This window comes from Triplophysa dalaica, chromosome 17 (assembly GCF_015846415.1).
Source record: "Triplophysa dalaica isolate WHDGS20190420 chromosome 17, ASM1584641v1, whole genome shotgun sequence".
NCBI classification, from domain to species: Eukaryota; Metazoa; Chordata; class Actinopteri; order Cypriniformes; family Nemacheilidae; genus Triplophysa; species Triplophysa dalaica.
Genome location: NC_079558.1, coordinates 15,585,076 through 15,602,209, shown reverse-complemented (window position 1 = coordinate 15,602,209; position 17,134 = coordinate 15,585,076). Strand labels below are relative to the sequence as shown.

Below are 17,134 nucleotides of genomic sequence, written 5' to 3'. Positions count from 1 at the left end.
GAAGTGAGTTACTTCCTGGATACTTAAAACTGTCAAGAGAGAAACAATCAGCTAGTGAAGACGAGAGGCTGAACAGCAGCTGCTGGCAAAATAACACCGATAAAGTGATGCCTTTTAACGCTGGAACTAAAGGTTAGAAGGATCTTCATCACTCGAATATTGCCCTTTTCACTTATAAGCTTATTCGGCAATTTAATATTGCACGAAGCGTCCTGTTCAAGTCAAAGCTATTGATAAATCCATTGTAAATATGTGTAAAGAAAGATCACGTGCCTATTTTATACGTCAAGAATTGTAGAAATACTGTAGGAGGTAATAGTCCATATTCCCGAAGTGCAACGTTTGCTTTGTTGTTGTACATAAACTTGCAAAAGCAAATACAGATGTCTGCAGGCATGATCATCAGCAGATGCAGATACAGAAGGAAAAACTAATGTATTTGACCATTGGAGATATAAAGCAGTAAGAGCATTATATAATGCTGTGTGTAGCATCGTAACCATGCAGAAACAGATTTTCCTTTAAGCAAATAAAGTTCTGTATAAACTAAATTCCACTCATTCTTTCTATGCTGATTGCTCTTGCCATTCCAGTTAACATTGTCTCTCTGTGTGTTGTTTCTCTATGATCTCTTCATAGAACAGTGAGGGGGTGACGGAGCAGTGTGGAGTTATGGAGGACTTCAGGAGGACGTATCTGAGGCTGTGTAAGGAGGGTGGTATAGACACACAGGAGTCAGTGCTAGCTCAACTGGACGCAAGAACAGTGACTGGCAGCAGTAGACTGGACCTGAGCGGGCAGAGCATCACCGTGGACACCTGCAGTGTGATGGGCAGAGTTCTGCAGAATGACACGGTTTTCACAGAGATCATTCTCAGCGACTGCATGCTCAGTGAGGAAGGTGGGTATGTGATGCAAATGGGTAAATCATATGAAAAATTTTCACCTTTCCCCAAAAGATTCAAACGCAAAATAATGTTTTGCTTTAAAAAGGAATCTTTAACTTTAAAAGGGATGCTTCGCCCCAAAATGAAAGTTCTGTCACTATTTACTCACCCTTCTGGTTCTTTCGATCCTGTATAAATTTCTTTGTTCTGTTGAACACAAAGAAACATACTTGGAAGAATGTTAGCAATTTTCAGTTCTGGGACATCATCCACTAACACAATAGAAAAAACAATATTGTAAATTTTTTGTTCTGGTGAACACAAAATGAGATATTTTGGAGACTTTAGAAAAACAAACAGTTCTGGGACACCTTTGACTACCCTTTCATTTGGTAGTCTTTGGTAGTCAATGATTTTCCAGAACTGACAATTAATATCTTTATTATTGTTCAAAAAAACAAGTAAATTATACAGCTATGAAATGAGGGTGAGTAAATGATGACAGAATTTTCCTCTTGGGTGAACTATCCCTTCAACAATTAATGTCTGTTAAAGGGATAGTTCACACAAAATATAAATTCAGGCATCATTCATTGATCATTTATTCTTTCAAAATCTGTAAATGACACAAGACATTCAGAGAAATATCTCAGTGGTTTTGAGAAATATATCGGTGTGTCCGCCACACTATATAGGTCAATGATGAAAGAATGTTGTATTTTTGAGTGAACTATCCCTTTAATGAAAATTTGATCAATTAGAAAAATCATAACATGAAGGTGTGTCAAAGTAATGTTAACAATGCAAAACTATTTTAAGAGGTTTTATTATCTTGTGTAATATAAATGTCTTTGTGATTCACCCTGAATTTGTCTTGAAAACCTAGAGTAGATATTTGTTCATCTGTGTATGAGCTATTTTTGTAAAATGTTAAATGAATGCCATAAAAGAACATCTAATGTTTGTCTTTAATTGTTTTTTTTCTGTGTGTTCATATTGCAATGCCGTGGATAGATAAAAAACATTAAACTGAATGAGTTCTTTCCATTGATTTGGATGAATTCCAGGTGCCAAGCTGCTACTTCATGGGCTTTGCTCCAACACCACATTGAAAATGTTGGATCTGAAGGTAAAGACTGGTTATACTAGTCTGTCTCTAGCTGTGTTACATATCTAATCTGCATTAAAATCTCTAAGCAAACAACCAAACTTTTATCTCAAGGGAAACAATATGAGAGGAACAGGAGCAGAGGCTTTGGGACAGCTGTTAGTGAGGAACAAAATACTGCGTAGGTAAGTGAATGACCAGTTTTTGTTGTATTCATTTATTTCTTATGAAATTTTTGGGTGGTAAAATGAAGGATAAGAAATCAAATTATTGTGTCTTTTTTCTGGAGGCTTGTGCTGGAGTGGAATGCTCTGGGAATGTGGGAGGAAGGATTTGCCATATTCTGTGAAGGTTTGGCCTCCAACACTTCTCTTACTCAGCTCGACCTGCGTAATAACCAAATTAACCACCAGGGAGCAGCAGAACTCTGTATAGTGCTCAAAAGGAACACCACTTTGCAAGAGTTGGGTAAGTTTTGCAACAAATCTGTGAATTGTTGAATCCAGTTCCACTGTTAGGTATAAACAGAGGCTGTGTTGTTGTGCAACCCAAGTAATGTGAGCATGATGTCATCTAAATGTTTAGTAAAACTGCTTTGAACCTTGTTTTTTGCAATATTGTGTTGTTGTAATGCTTGCAATGTTAATTGCAGTCTTTTTACGTTTTAGTTGTCACCTATGCTGTCTTGTCTGATATAATGTCCAATAGAATGATCTGTTTGTGTGTGCAGATCTCAGGTGGAATAACATTGGTTTGCTGGGTGGTCGATCTCTGCTTGAGGCAATGCAGCAGAACCGAACACTGCTCAAACTTGAGATGGCTGGAAACAACATTCCCAGTGATACACTAAGAGCAATTGGTAAGATGGGCTTTGATTTCCACATGTTCACTTTTGTCAAGAATGTTAAAGCATCTGTGCATATCCAGATGTAACACTTGTATCGGAAATACTCTGTTCTGATTGGTCAGTTGCACCATTCAGCAGGCTGATAATCCTAAATTACCGATTCGTATCCTGGGATTCATTTATATCTTTACTGGAACAACCTCATTGTTTCACATAATAAAATCACAGAATTGAAGTACTACAGTAATAAATTACTTATGATGTGGTAGAATATTAAAAACCTTGAAAGCTCAGTCTTTACTCAATAAAGGCAATAGCTTCCTGTTTATGGGAAAACATACATTATTAATATCAAGGTCTTTTTTTAGGGTCTAAGCAAAAGATTTGTGTATCTCGTTTCTTAAAAAAGTTTAAGAAAAAAAGGACACATTTGAAAAAAGATATCCAATCAATGAATGATAACATAATTGTAATAATAATATAAATTATTAATAATTAACATCATCATCATCAACCATTAATAATAAAAAAGATATAATAATTAATAAAAAAACAGGGTGTATATGCAGTTTCAAAGATAAACCATAAACAAACGAACACTCCGTAGAAGGCAGAGCAGACAGGATACCCAAATGCCGTCCATTACTGATCAGAGTCAGTGTTAAACTGGTTAAGATGATCCAGAAATGGTTGCCATATATTGTAAAATTTATCAAGGTTACACATAATTCCATTGCAAATTGCCCAGAAATATAGGTCAACCAGGTCTCGAACTGAGGAACTGAGTCTTAGAATGATGCTCTTAGCAATAATCATTCAGTAAATAATGGTACTTTGTACAGAGACATTATAGATTTGTGTATTTATTATAACAATTTCTCATCAGAACAGTCCATGAATCATAACACGGACAGGCAATCCACACTTCGAGAGAGTCGGAGCAAGACCCATGTTCTCACTAAAGAGATCAAGCTGCTGAAGGAGGAGAAGGGCAGACAGGTGAGAATGAGGATGTTCTGGGCCGCTGGTTGTAGCCTGGATGGTTTAAAACTAACACCTATTCTCTCCAGTTTCTTAGCCTGATGGAGACCATTGACAGACAGAAAGATGAGATGGGCAGAAGCAGCAGGTCAGTTGGACTGCTACAGTATGTAAACAACATGTAGTAATACAGTATAACGCTGCACAGTTAGTTGCCACAATATTAAACATTCTCTTGTTGTTCTGACATGATGCTCCAAAATAGACAAAAGATAATCTTGTCAAGTCATTACATAAATACATATCCTCATCTGCACTTAAAGTGCTCTATTTTTACGCAATAATTTTGTACTCAATATACAACAAATGTTAGGACTTTTGTTGCATTGTAGAACATTTTTAGTGTGCTTTTTATCTGACATGTATAATTAAACATGCTGCATTGCTAACAGTCACATGACATGCAAGAAACAAATCTGATTTGATGGTAAATCTGCATGGCATGTCTTTTATATGGCGTGTGTACGTTTCATTTTAAAATGAGTTTTTAAAGCTGCTTCAGAACGCTAAATTACAAACATTTCAAGTAAACTTTTTGTTATGTCTTGATGTCTTACATAACACACAGAAACAAGTATAACTAACTGGTTTTGTGTTTCCACAGGAATTCGTCCACACGTCTGGGGCAGTTACAGGAAGCAGTGAATGAGCAGAAATCAGCGGTTAATTCTCTAACAGCCAAGTAAGCAACCTTTAAACCTGCCATCGTTTCTTAGGCCTTATTGGAATTGGGACATTTATAACATTTTGCCATACTTAAGAAGTTCAGGTATAGTTTTCTCTGAACATTATACTATATTGTTTTAATACTCACATCACCTTTGATTGGTGTACATTTTCACATAGATTTTTCCACATTCCAACAGAAAAGAATACACTTTATTACTTTTTATATTTTGTTTAGATTGCAGATGACAGAGGCAGCTCTGGCTTTGTCACAGCAGAAATCCCATGGCCTGGGTGAATTGGTAACCAGAGTCAAAATGGAGAAAACAGAACTAAGAGAAAAGCAGTCCAGAGACATAAAAAAGGAACAGGAGGTATTTATCACGTATTTAACTGTAGATTGTGTTTGTATCATGTAGTATTCATCATTTTTAACATTACATTTGTTAATAGATTTACTTTTTAATATAAAAAAGTAATTTTTAAAGATAACTTGTTATTTAGGAGAGTGCTCTAAGGGAGGCCAAGCTATTAAAGGAAGTGAACACTCTATCAGAGAAGAACCTTCAGCTTCGAAACAAGGTACAGAAGAAATCTTCTTTATGTATGTTTGAGGGACAGTTGCAAGCTTTTTAACCAGTATGTTGTTACCTCAGTTGGACGAGACTGAACGCAGATGTAAGATGCAACAGGAGCAAATCTTTGAGCTGAAGCAAGAACTCACCAACACCACTGCTGAATTAAAGCTGCGCCTTGTTCAGACTGAAGGTCTGCCATTCACAAATACCAGCTAGAGTATAAAACCTCTAAGATTTCGTTTTTCTGCTCCGGGATTGAGTTTAAAATATCTTTGTCCTCAACATCAGAACGGTTGGACATGGAGAAGAGAAGATCTAAGCAGACACTCGAAGATATGGACAGTTTACGACAGAAGGAGGTGAAGACATTCAATCCACCTAGCCACTGTTTTGACTTTAGGTCACATGCTGATGTAAGTTTATTTTTTCTGTTGCTCCAGGTGGATAATCTAACAAGACACCAAGAAGACAGCGAGAGAGCTCTACAAGATCGCATTCTTAAACTTGAAGGACACAGGATCCAGTTAGAGGAGGTAGACAAAGACAGTTTTGAAGGAATTTTTGGGGTTTTTCTGGTATATCGTTAAAAAAACAAATGAGACAAAAATGTATCTTCTTTGACTTGTATGTAGGAGCTCAGCAGAGTCAAAGCATCTCTGGTGACCGAGAGAGCGCAAGCTCAGGAGGAGGTTGGAAAAGTTCGTGCCCAAGTGCGACTGGAGGAGGTATGCACCATGTTTAAATAGCATTATTTAGTTTTTGCTACTAGTTATTCGTACTCTGACGAGCTGATGTCTCCTCTGCAGCAACAGCATTTGAGCAGCCTAGAAGAGAAACTGCGAGTGGTTCGTCAGTCTCGGGATGAGTCCCAAAACCACTGCACCCAGCAGAAACAAACCGTAGCAGAGCTGCACGCCAGAGTCGGCCAGCAAAGCATTGAGATGGACACACTCCGGCGCAGGATAGAGGAGTTACAGCAGGTACTGGCCATTAAAGGAGCTGTATGTAATAGTTTTATTGTGTTAAATCTAGTGGTGGGCGCCGTTAACGCAGTGAGACTCTTATCGCGCGATAAAAAAAATGTCGCCGTTAATCTATTCTCAAAGTTGGGTTGGGAGCTGGGTCTATACTACGCAAGCTATGATGACTTTTACCTTGATATTTTAGCGCGGATGTATACCAGCTTAACTGCACTGTACGGGGCGAGAACGAGATTTTTTAACTCGCGTGATTCGCGTCATTCGCGCCGCCTCATCATCTCATAACCAGGGCTTCATTCGTGCGATTCGCGCCGCAAGTAGGTCTATTGCCTCTTTGCATTAACATATAAATCACTCGCGCTTGACACGCCATTCGCGTTTGGTCTGAACACAACATAACGTTACTGTGAAAATACCGCATCAAACGTGACATGCTAACATGGATGCAGCTATGAAGCCGCCGGGTTTGCTTCAGGGAATATTAATTTTTAAGAAGCTTCCCAATAGAAACATTGACAAGACTAAGGTTGTTTGCACCTTGTGCAATGCGGAATTGGTTTAAAAAAAACACTTTCTCTCAACAGGTACTGGTCTAGCTTTAGTTGAAACCAGTAACTTTGTATTGAGATCTAATGTATTATGGCTCCTGTATGACATATCGCTTGTTGCTCCCTCACTCTTTGTAAGTCGCTTTGGATAAAAGCGTCTGCTAAATGACTAAATGTAAATGTACTGTAGGAGCTCTTCCAGTCTCAAGTACCACCTAAACACCAATCATCCCTTAGCTAATGCGAAAGTAAACACAAGTACATCTTATTGAACATAATTTATTTTCATCACCAATTATCATAGTAGAGCAGCTTTCTCAAGCAGTTTGTGATGCATTTTGGAAACAGGAGATGAGCCCCTGGTCTAATGTGCCACCTGGCTTGAGAAACCCGTTCTCAAAGACTTACTTTTAGTCATTATTTGGGTAGCACACATATTCTGAATGCCTTCGGCAGAATTCAAATGAGCCATTTTAATCTAGATTAATCTAGATTAATCTAGATTAATTCCAAGATTAATCTAGATTAATCTAGATTAAAAAAAAATAATCTATGCCCACCAGTAGTTAAATCAAAACAATACCTTAATGTGTCCGTTGACATTTAGAAAACGTGCTAAGTTCATATATTGGTTTGTCCAAAAAACAATGCTATAGCCAGTTATTCCTCTCTTTCCGTGCCGGAAAGTCTGTTTTTGTTCTGGTCCGTGTGACCCCGCCCACTGACGGTATACCCACTCGGTTGCCAGTTGTCGACAATCACTGCATTTTGCAGCAAACACATGATCTGGATCAGAGCGGATTCCACCCTTTCCGGTACTATTATGTTGCAAAATTAGAAAGAATTACTATGTTCTTATACAATTTACGAGGAGTAATATACAATTTTATTACCGTTATTTAAACGAGATGGCAATATGACCTGTAAATGCGACCTCTGGAGGACACAACCACTGAAACAAGCTCCTGATTGAGTTATATTTGCAAACAACGAAACCACTGCAAACGTATAAATTATCAGATAAACTTACAGTGTAAGAGTTGATGCTTTCCATTACAATCTTGTAAGTTTCTGGCAACTCCTGTGAGTTGCGTAGTTGGATGCTTGAACATTTTGAGTTTACTCGCTTCATTCGCGCATCAAATTCACTTTACTAGAGACGCGAATTCGCGTTATGGCTTCTGCAAGGCGGCTCCATGCTTGTATATATATAGCTCAAATTGTGTAAAGATCGTTTTTGACAATTTACCAGATTGTCCGACCCTATCACTCACTTTCTTCCAAGCGAGATCCTTTTTATTTCTCTTTCGATAAAAGTAAGATGTATCTTATAGCAACGATGATTTTGTCCTCCATTGTTGTTTGGGATTTCTTTCTCCGCTCGCAACGTCATAATCAAGTCACTTCTAGAGCAAGCTCCTGATTGGTTAACGCGGATCTAATTTTCACGAAAGTTCAGATTTTTCGCTCAATTCGCGCCGCCTCATTCACGGGAATCCTGCCGCAAGGAGCTCTATCGCGTCTTTGAATTGACTTAACATGTAAATCACTCGCTGTTAAAGCTTCATTTCGCGTTTGGTCTGAACGCAGCATGTGGGAAAAACCCTCGCCAATATTTTGAATTTGGACCTAGCTCAACCGCTAGGTTTCAATATTACAAACAGCTCCTTTAAGTCATAGCAATATATTGCATTAGTGATTTTTTGAGTTTGTCAAATTAAGCATCGTTGTGAATTTCTCTTGTCAACATTCTAAATATATAAATAGTGTATCTTAATATTGTTTTGTACACAGTATAGTATTTTTATAAAATATTATTTTTTGTTCATTCAGTAGAAAATAACTATTAACTAGATTTGTGCTGTATTTTGCAATAAACACCTGTGGTTGTTTGGTCAAAAAAAAAAGATTCCTCACTCCATTCAACCATTATGTTTATAAACATATTCTATTCAACACCATGTAATATCTAATATTTAACTACCATAATCGATTTCATCCGTTTCAGACTTTTCCAGTTTCACTCACGCTTTTTGTTTATTTACACAATTCAGAAAAGTGAAATATTTATTTCTTAATGAGTAAAAGTCTGTGAATCTCCTAACCTCTCTCCCTGTGTCTGAACCACAGGATCTTGCCGGGAAAGAGCATGAAAAAGTAACAGAAGTGGCACGAGTCCGGGTTGAACTGCAGGAGCAAATTGGTCACCTTCAGGCCGAGAGGACAGCGCAGGGTGGCCTAAAAGAGAAGATCGCTGCTCTGGAGAGAGAGATGAAAGGTATATCAGTCATCACCAAGCACAACACTAAGATTTATTCTAGTTTTGATATAGAGATTCTTTGATGCCCATGTTACAGGCTGTTGAATCATTGGCTCAGTAAATGTGTGTTTGTGTTTTTGGATCAGTTCTCAGCGCTACCCACAGAGAGGCCCTTCTGGACAAAGAAAGTGAGATCTCCTCTCTGCTTGAGCGACTGCGGATTAGAGAAGGAGAGATTCAGCGCATGCGTGAGGACGAAGCCCAGAGAGCCAGCTTCCTCCAGAATGCCATTCACGCCTACGTCCAGGGATCCCCTCTCGCACACTTCAGCCCTAAAAAGTGAACCTGCTTGCCAAGACATCAGTGTTTTACCACAGTTCGGTACGGAATGTTCTACACCCAACATCAGTTTTACAGGACACTTTTAGACTATGCACAATAGATTTACTGCAAGATATTTTTACATGAAATTAAGGTGGAAATATATTTGACATTTTATATTGATGAGAAAAAATGTATTGATCAACAAGAAATGTATTTCTGTCTCTTTACATATATGTGTTTTGTTTTGATTTGCATTATTGAGTAATCAGGTAACAGATTTTTTTTACAATTTTTAATTTGTTTTTTATATTTATTTTCATTCAGTGAAATTTAAGAGCTAGTTCACAAATCTTATTTGTGAAATATTCCAAATGTGCCATATTGTCCAACAATGCTCTTATGTGTGGCACTTATAAATTGTATATCTTAAGATTTGTTTGTTTTTTGAGTTTTGCTACTTGCCAGTGTGTTGTTTAATAAATGTGTGATTTAAAGAAGCTCTGAGCAAGCTCTGTTTTTCTATCCTAAGGAACACAAATGTATAGCCTGAATGCACTGTAAGTTGCTTAAAGCATCTGCCAAAATCATAAATGTAAATGTAACACAGAAATGTGAGCGTGAGATCACACGATTCAATGAATACGCTTGACTATACCACTTCGGGTTGAGAACAAAATAAATATCAAACTCTTCATCTCCTCATTTTTGTGGTTGGACGTTTTCCCTACAGTTGAAATAAAAATGTTTTAGCTGTTATGTTTCTAAAATTAAAAAAACACATTCTAAACTATGAAGTGACATGCCAGTGAAATATAACTGCATTGTTTACTATTAATAAATAAATAAATAAATAGCTCGTGCGCTATTGCTGTTTACTGTATTATGGAACAGCCAATCCCTCTCAAGACAGCGTGCGTGGGCTGCTGTTCCTTTAAATCCTTTCGGCTTTTTCCGGGGATCTCGTTGATGTTCGGCGTCAAAACCGTTGCTGCAAAGAGGGCAGTGACCGTGTTTTTGCAGATTTCTATCAATTCTCTGGGATAGCTTTATCAGAATAAGATATATTTACGGCCGTGAAGTGAAGCAGACCACCTTTCTACAAATGCAAGCTATCAAATGCGTCGTGGTCGGCGACGGGTAAGTTGTTTATTTGGAAGTGATGGAGATGAGCATCCTTGGAAAACCCGTGTGGGGTATTGCAATGCATCGATGCGCGGATCTGGCCTTGCATTTCATTATCTGCTCGAACCCTTACATTTGATCATCACCATTCGCATGCATGTGGTTTGCATTGAAAATACAATTATTATTGGATTTCAAATAGCTATCTTAAAGAGCGCTTCGCAGCCTGATTCATTAAGAATTGCTTCACGTCAGTTTTACTTTGCGTAACCAATGCACGTGCGGCTTGTATGCGTTAAATAGACATTGTGAGAAGGCTTTTAAAGGAAATATGCATTCTAATATTGTTACCAGAGTGCGAAGTAGTGATAAATGAGTGTTAAATAACCTACTGGTGTTAAATGTTAAAACCTGGAGCTAAAACGCTCCTCTATGGTTACCACTCCCTCTTGCGCGCGCGAGTTTGCATGAGTAGTGTCTGTGGCGCGTGCATGTGAGCGAGCGAGTGTTTCCCCCCTGCTGTCACCATGCGTTACATTTGTAATGGAGCACTACAGGCGTCTCTCTCTCTCTCTCTCTCTCTCTCTCTCTCTCTCTCTCTGTGTGTGTGCGCGCGCGCCCTTGGGCGGGTGTGAATCTGGGACGGGGTCCGTCACTGACACACTAACACCCATACAAAGACCACACAAGAAGCAGCAAGTAGTTTGGCAATAAGCAGGCTTGTGTATTTTGGGTGTTCCTTCCATCATCATTTGTATTCTTCATCTATGACTTTGCTGTAAAATAATGCATTTTAGAAGATTCTAGTTCCGCTCTCTGTCCTGTGTTTCTCAGGGCGGTGGGTAAAACCTGTCTGCTGATCAGCTACACCACAAATGCCTTCCCCGGTGAATACATCCCCACAGTGTGAGTACCTGCTGACCTCAGCCAGTGTGGATTCACTGTATTATGGTTTTGGAATAGTTCATCCAAAAATTAAAATAATTTCATTGTTTGCTCACTCTTATTTGCCAGGTAGACATACTATTAGTATTGATTGAAGTATATACGTATTAAATACCACAGTTTGTTGAAAAACAGCAATATTTATATATTAAATAAAAAAATATAAAAGCAATATTTTACACGTTACATTCAGGCTGTATTTATTAACATATGCAGTATGGCAATATTTTACATGGTACATTAAGGCTGTTTTTTTTTGTTAACATATAGGAATGCATTATATATAATAAATTCATAAATGCAAATAAATACATTACTACATTAAGCAATAGGGCCAATCATTTTCCATGTTATGTTAGTTTATTTTTCTATTGCCTAATGTTAAAATTTAAAACTTTGTATAAAAAAAAGATCAGTAAATGCGCAAATGAACATGAACTAATGTTAATAAATGGTGTAGAAGTTCATCGTCAACTGTTACATGTTAAAAAATACAACATTAAGTGAAGTGTTACCATCATAATTTTAAATTTTAAAACATTATTTGGTTGAGCTACACATTTCCACAAAAAAGCAATTGAAAAGTGAACTGAGCATATTTATGCAGGTCATGCGATATGAAAAACTGCCTTTGCTTAATTATGTTTTTTATGAAGGCAGCACTCAGCATTTAGACAATAATATATAGACTTAAACATAAACCTATATGGTGTTTCCTGTCATTTTGTTAGACATAAAATATTGTCAAACTGGCTTTGTTTGGATATGACAAGACTCCAGAAAAACTAACACAAGACAGATATCGACCGCCTTTAGTTCAGTCTTTTATTTTTAGTTAAATTATTGATTGAACTACTACTAGTAACATGATTTATTGTTACTCACAGCCTGATTTGCTGTTTTTGAAATGAAGACAACACTGATTTGCATTTGAATAAGACAATTAGTTCACTATTCTAAGATCTACTGATGCTTTCCAGGGAGATGTTCCAAAAATGTGAGAAGAACCAACTAAATGACATTTTGGAATGTTTTTGAGTAATGTGTTTTCATTATAGAGATGAATGAGTATTCAGGAACGGATGATGGAAAATGACATTCAGTCTCTGAGCTTTGGATCAAATGCCATTGATTTTTGTTTCAAATGTTTGTTTCGAGGTTGTATTGAGCGTTTTGTGGTCATGTTCTGCTGCCTTTAACAGATTCGACAACTACTCTGCCAATGTGATGGTCGATGGCAAACCAGTCAACCTTGGCTTATGGGATACAGCAGGACAGGAAGACTACGACCGTCTCCGTCCTCTCTCGTACCCACAGACAGTGTGTGCCTTCACCTTCTTTACAGATAACATAGTATTTTAGTATCACAATAGTTCACAACAAGAGCGAGTGGATGAAATTTGATTGGGGTTGCACATGATGTGATCAGCTGCTAATTTCGCCTCTTTTCTCTACAGGATGTGTTCTTAATATGCTTTTCTTTGGTGAGCCCAGCGTCCTTTGAGAATGTTCGTGCAAAGGTTCGTGTGAAAAAAAATGAAAATGCATCCAGCGACACATACAGTATCCAACCCTAATGATTTACGGTACATTTGAAATTGAACATTACCTTTCTGTTTTCTCGCACCAGTGGTACCCTGAGGTGAGGCACCACTGTCCCAACACACCAATCATACTGGTGGGCACCAAACTAGACCTTAGAGACGACAAGGACACCATAGAACGGCTGCGGGACAAAAAGCTGTCGCCCATCACCTACCCCCAGGGCCTGGCTATGGCCCGTGAGATTGGTGAGGAGAGGGGAAACAACAGGGAAAGGGATGTTTAATCCTTAGACTTTCATTTTTGTGAAGTTCCAGAGAGCTCAAACAAAATGTCAGGGCTGTGGAGGAAAACCATACTTCCATTACCGGAAGCACGCTACAGCTAACTATAATGGAGTTATTGAATCGGCTTCTGTAAGGGAGTGGGATGCGGATTGTGTTGTCATATGCTGGAGTTGATCAGTGGAGTGGGTGGCACACAGAGACCCATTTGTCTGACCGATGGAAGTCCAACATTAGGCAGGAGGGAGGGGGAGGAATGGGAGCTAGAAAAACATGTTCACAATATAAAATGGCCTCTCTTAAGAGAGCCACCCGTCAGCTGCAGTAGAAAAGGCTCTTTGTCATGTCGGCCTGAATTCTGCAAATAGCCTAAGTGTGGATGTTTTTTCTCTGCCAGAAGAAACAATCAGCTGACTTAAACCAGACTAAAGCCCATTGCACATTGAGTCCGAAATTTCTGCACGTTAAAGAATAAATAAGACCTCAGATTGTGTCACTCATATTTACACGCTGCCTCCGATATTTTTGTTGGAGGCAGAAAAAATTGGACTGGGTTTGATTTTCTGCTTTTCTCGCATCTGTAGCAAGCATTTTGTGGGGCGTTTTGACAATTCAGACACACTGTACAAACAAGCGCCAAATACAAAAAAACGTGCAAAAAGAAGTGTTGAGAGCCCTAACAAATAATCTACAAGAAAAGTTATGTCCACATCAAAGACACCGTAGTGCAGCTCAGGCAACATTCAAAGAATATTTTTTATTTTTATGGCTGTAACTTTATGAATCATGTTTTAGCTGTTTGTTTGCCGAATATCAAGTTAGGTAAAATTATTCTGTAAATTAAATCAATTAAATATATCTACTATCCTGCCGTAGATCACCTGTTGAGCTTCAACAACACACAATTAGAAGGGTCCTCTTATGCACATGTACACATCCCATTTAGGACGGTTTCTACACAGCATTTTATAAATAAGGGCCCCGGATGACTACATGGGATAAGTAATAAGATTTAATAAAACACTTTTATTTATGTTTTTGCTGTAACCACAATCCTTGAAGGGATAGCGCTCAAAAATGAAAATCCTGTCATCATTTACTCACCCTCATGTCATTTCATACCCGCATAAATTAAAGCTATAAAAAAAAGATATTTGGAAGAAGGTTCTAAAATTAAATGGTTGTCAAAGGTGCCCCAGAATTGTTTGTTTTCCTAAATTCTTCAAAATATCAAATTTTTGGTTCAACAAATCAAAAAATATACAATAGTTTATTTTTCTACTATGGTAGTGGATGATCTCCCAGAACTGAAAATTGCAAAAATTCTTCCAAATATCTTTCTTTGTGCTCAACAGAACAAAGAAATTTATACAGGTTTGAAACAATCTGTGGGTGATTAAATGATGACAGAATTTGCATATTTGGGTGAACTATCCCTTTAATTTAATATAAAAAAAATGATTATGTTAAAAAAAGAAAAAAAGAAATCTGAGTCTCAGGATAAATCAGAAATTCTGTATTTCTTTATCTTTTGTGTGTTTTCAATTTCTCTGGTTTGTCACATACCACCATCAGTTTGAGACACACTGTCTTATAATAAAGAAATATTAATCATTTTTTATCTTTATGTAGGTGCCGTGAAGTACCTGGAATGCTCCGCCCTCACTCAGCGTGGTCTAAAGACTGTATTTGATGAGGCCATCCGCGCTGTTCTGTGTCCTCCGCCTGTCAAAAAGCGTGGCAAGAGGTGTACTCTTCTCTGAGATGTCCACAGCGAGAGTTCCTGGCACCCCCACACAAAACTCTTAATATTTTTAATCAGCCTTTTTGGAAAATAGGATGTCCTACTCTTACAGGTGTGGCAATAGGCGTCCATCAAGTTCTAATACATTGAATGCACATTACTGTACATGTATATGAACCATTGGCTAGACTTGTCAGTCCGAGAGAACATAATATTCCATTTTATATTGTTTAGATGAGAAGTCTTAGTGGTGCAGTGTAATTGTTGACATACTGTAAGGAAGTGTTTCTTGGTGTTGTAAAGGAAGTGTCAATGGAACGGAAACTTAAAGTTGATTTAGACAGTCTTGTACAAAGCTAACCATCTACAGTATTAGCATTCGGGTGGGTGTCAGTCAACATGAAACAGCATTCACAAGCCATTTTACTTCCTCAATGTGACATTTCTGAGTGAAACAGAATCATTTTGAACTAAGACGGTACTTGAATTCTTATTGTGAATTGGTGTATGACAAGTTGTCGAAGGGGTGTGGCCCACTTGAGGGCTTGGCGATTAAAAAGGCAAGAAGCCGGAGCAAATTATACAGATATTTTTCATTTGGAATAATGTGATTTGATGCATTTTCATTTCATAAGACCAGGATAGTGGGTTAGTAAATAGGGCTTGTTTTGATTTTATGTTTAAGCCCCAAACTGTAACTTTTGCCTCTACATCGCCATCAAGATAACAATTGTAGTCTTTACATGTATTGAAATAAAATCATGTTAAACTGAAGTCTGATCCGACAGCCCAGCTTGAAAACTATTATAAGCTTACCATTGCAAATCGGGGAAGGGTAAGTTGACGGTTTTGAACACAGGTGATTTTCCTGTGTACATGCTCAGATTGCAGCTATAACTTTAAAACCACATGCAGTCAGAAAAACATTCAGGTCTTATCAACAATTAAACAACTTGGCCATTCTGAACACGGGGAACTGGACATTGTCTCTACTTTCATGTTAATACAATTTACTTCTGTTGTAGTGTTTATGTATTGATAAACCCACTTTGATCCTCTTTTCTTCCGAGATTAAATACAATTCATCCTGATCTATGATGAAGGATACAGCGTCAGTATCTAAAATATTCAAGCTTTAGTTGAACAAATGCCTATTAATGCGTGTGACTTGCATGCTACAAGAAGCCTTGCTAACCCGAATGTCTATTTTAATGAAGGACATGCATGGGCATTTTGTTCTGGATCTTTCCCAGGTTGTGAATACTTTACGTGTCTGCATGTGGTGTGAGTGTGGGCATTCGTCAGTGATGTGAGTGAGTTCTAAAGTCTACATGGTCAGAAACAGTATCCTGCGTCGGTGCTACAGCATATCCTGTCTCTCACCCAACTTTGTAAATAACTATCAAAATGGACAAAAAAGATGATTTTCACAGCTGCCAAAAGACATTTCCATGATGTAAGATAGTACATTTAAAATTGTTTTAGGTGAGGAATGCATTAATAAATCTATTCATGTTTTACCCTTACTTTGACTCAGTTCTTTGATACAATTCTATTTTATTTATATTGCGCTTTTCTCTATTTTCCTTGTTGCAAAGCAGCTTTACATACATCTTAATATTTATTTTAAATAAAATGAATACTAGTGGAAAAATGAAAGAGAACATACGGTATTAAGAGACATGGTATTATTGCACATTTCTTCCTTTGCAATGTACACTGATGTCAGTGGATTGTCAGAAACTATCAATTATTCTAGGTTTATACTGTGGATTTTCTGTCCTAATAGACATTTTAATACATACATTTAAAATATACAGTCTTTCTGTTCCAGGAAACCAAAAACAGAAATATTGTGGGTTTTTCATAAACGCACATTATTTCTGAAGGTGCCATGGATTACTGTATTACTGTAAGCAGTTTTTGTGTACCCTTGTAATGCATGGACCTACAGAAGGACTTGTCTAAAAAAAGAAAGGCTAATGACACTGCAGATTTCATTATTCTGTATTTATAAACGCATGTCCTAACATATCTGTATGGCAACCGGTGTGACTATCCTTAAGTTCTCTATATATTGTAATAATCATACAGAGTACATGTATTATTCATTAGTTGTTTTTATCAATGAAGGGCCAAACTTTGATCCTGAAAATCTAGGTTTTATGAAACACAAAATTGTAAATGCTCACCCTTACTATTCGTACATGATATCACATGACCTGACAAACCTAACTCCAAAACCTAATTAAATATGG

General features: G+C 37.6%; 2 protein-coding genes across 3 annotated transcripts; both read left to right on the top strand.

Moving 5' to 3' along the window:
• The first annotated feature begins 23 nt into the window (after window positions 1–23).
• lrrc45 (leucine rich repeat containing 45) lies at window positions 24–9,736 on the top strand. Of its 2 annotated transcripts, none has more exons than XM_056771379.1 (18): window positions 24–132; window positions 640–901; window positions 1,955–2,016; window positions 2,110–2,180; window positions 2,285–2,463; window positions 2,726–2,854; window positions 3,729–3,841; window positions 3,913–3,971; window positions 4,488–4,565; window positions 4,788–4,923; window positions 5,054–5,131; window positions 5,206–5,317; window positions 5,416–5,486; window positions 5,568–5,660; window positions 5,760–5,852; window positions 5,934–6,107; window positions 8,786–8,933; window positions 9,062–9,736. In XM_056771379.1, the coding sequence occupies exons 2-18, from the start codon at window positions 673–675 to the stop codon at window positions 9,256–9,258; spliced, it is 2,022 nt and encodes a 673-aa protein (XP_056627357.1). In that variant the 5' UTR covers window positions 24–132; window positions 640–672; the 3' UTR covers window positions 9,259–9,736. The 2 variants fall into 2 exon arrangements, with proteins under 2 accessions (XP_056627357.1, XP_056627356.1); XM_056771378.1 differs by having other exon boundaries at window positions 52–132; window positions 645–901.
• A 448-nt stretch (window positions 9,737–10,184) lies between these two features.
• rac3b (Rac family small GTPase 3b) lies at window positions 10,185–16,402 on the top strand. Its single transcript, XM_056771271.1, has 6 exons — window positions 10,185–10,376; window positions 11,196–11,267; window positions 12,509–12,626; window positions 12,764–12,826; window positions 12,937–13,096; window positions 14,765–16,402. Exons 1-6 carry the CDS (start codon window positions 10,342–10,344, stop codon window positions 14,893–14,895), a joined length of 579 nt encoding a protein of 192 aa, XP_056627249.1. The 5' UTR covers window positions 10,185–10,341; the 3' UTR covers window positions 14,896–16,402.
• Window positions 16,403–17,134: the final 732 nt, after the last annotated feature.

What these genes read in the sequence shown, in the direction of transcription:
- lrrc45 (XM_056771379.1), top strand. Translation starts at nt 673, where the DNA reads ATGGAGGACTTCAGGAGGACGTATCTGAGGCTGTGTAAGGAGGGTGGT. An exon ending in TGAAAATGTTGGATCTGAAG is followed by an intron (nt 2,017 to 2,109) that starts GTAAAGACTGGT and finishes TTTTATCTCAAG; the next exon opens with GGAAACAATATGAGAGGAAC. An exon ending in GTTAATTCTCTAACAGCCAA is followed by an intron (nt 4,566 to 4,787) that starts GTAAGCAACCTT and finishes TATTTTGTTTAG; the next exon opens with ATTGCAGATGACAGAGGCAG.
- rac3b (XM_056771271.1), top strand. Translation starts at nt 10,342, where the DNA reads ATGCAAGCTATCAAATGCGTCGTGGTCGGCGACGG. An exon ending in CTCTCTCGTACCCACAGACA is followed by an intron (nt 12,627 to 12,763) that starts GTGTGTGCCTTC and finishes TTTTCTCTACAG; the next exon opens with GATGTGTTCTTAATATGCTT. An exon ending in TTGAGAATGTTCGTGCAAAG is followed by an intron (nt 12,827 to 12,936) that starts GTTCGTGTGAAA and finishes TTCTCGCACCAG; the next exon opens with TGGTACCCTGAGGTGAGGCA.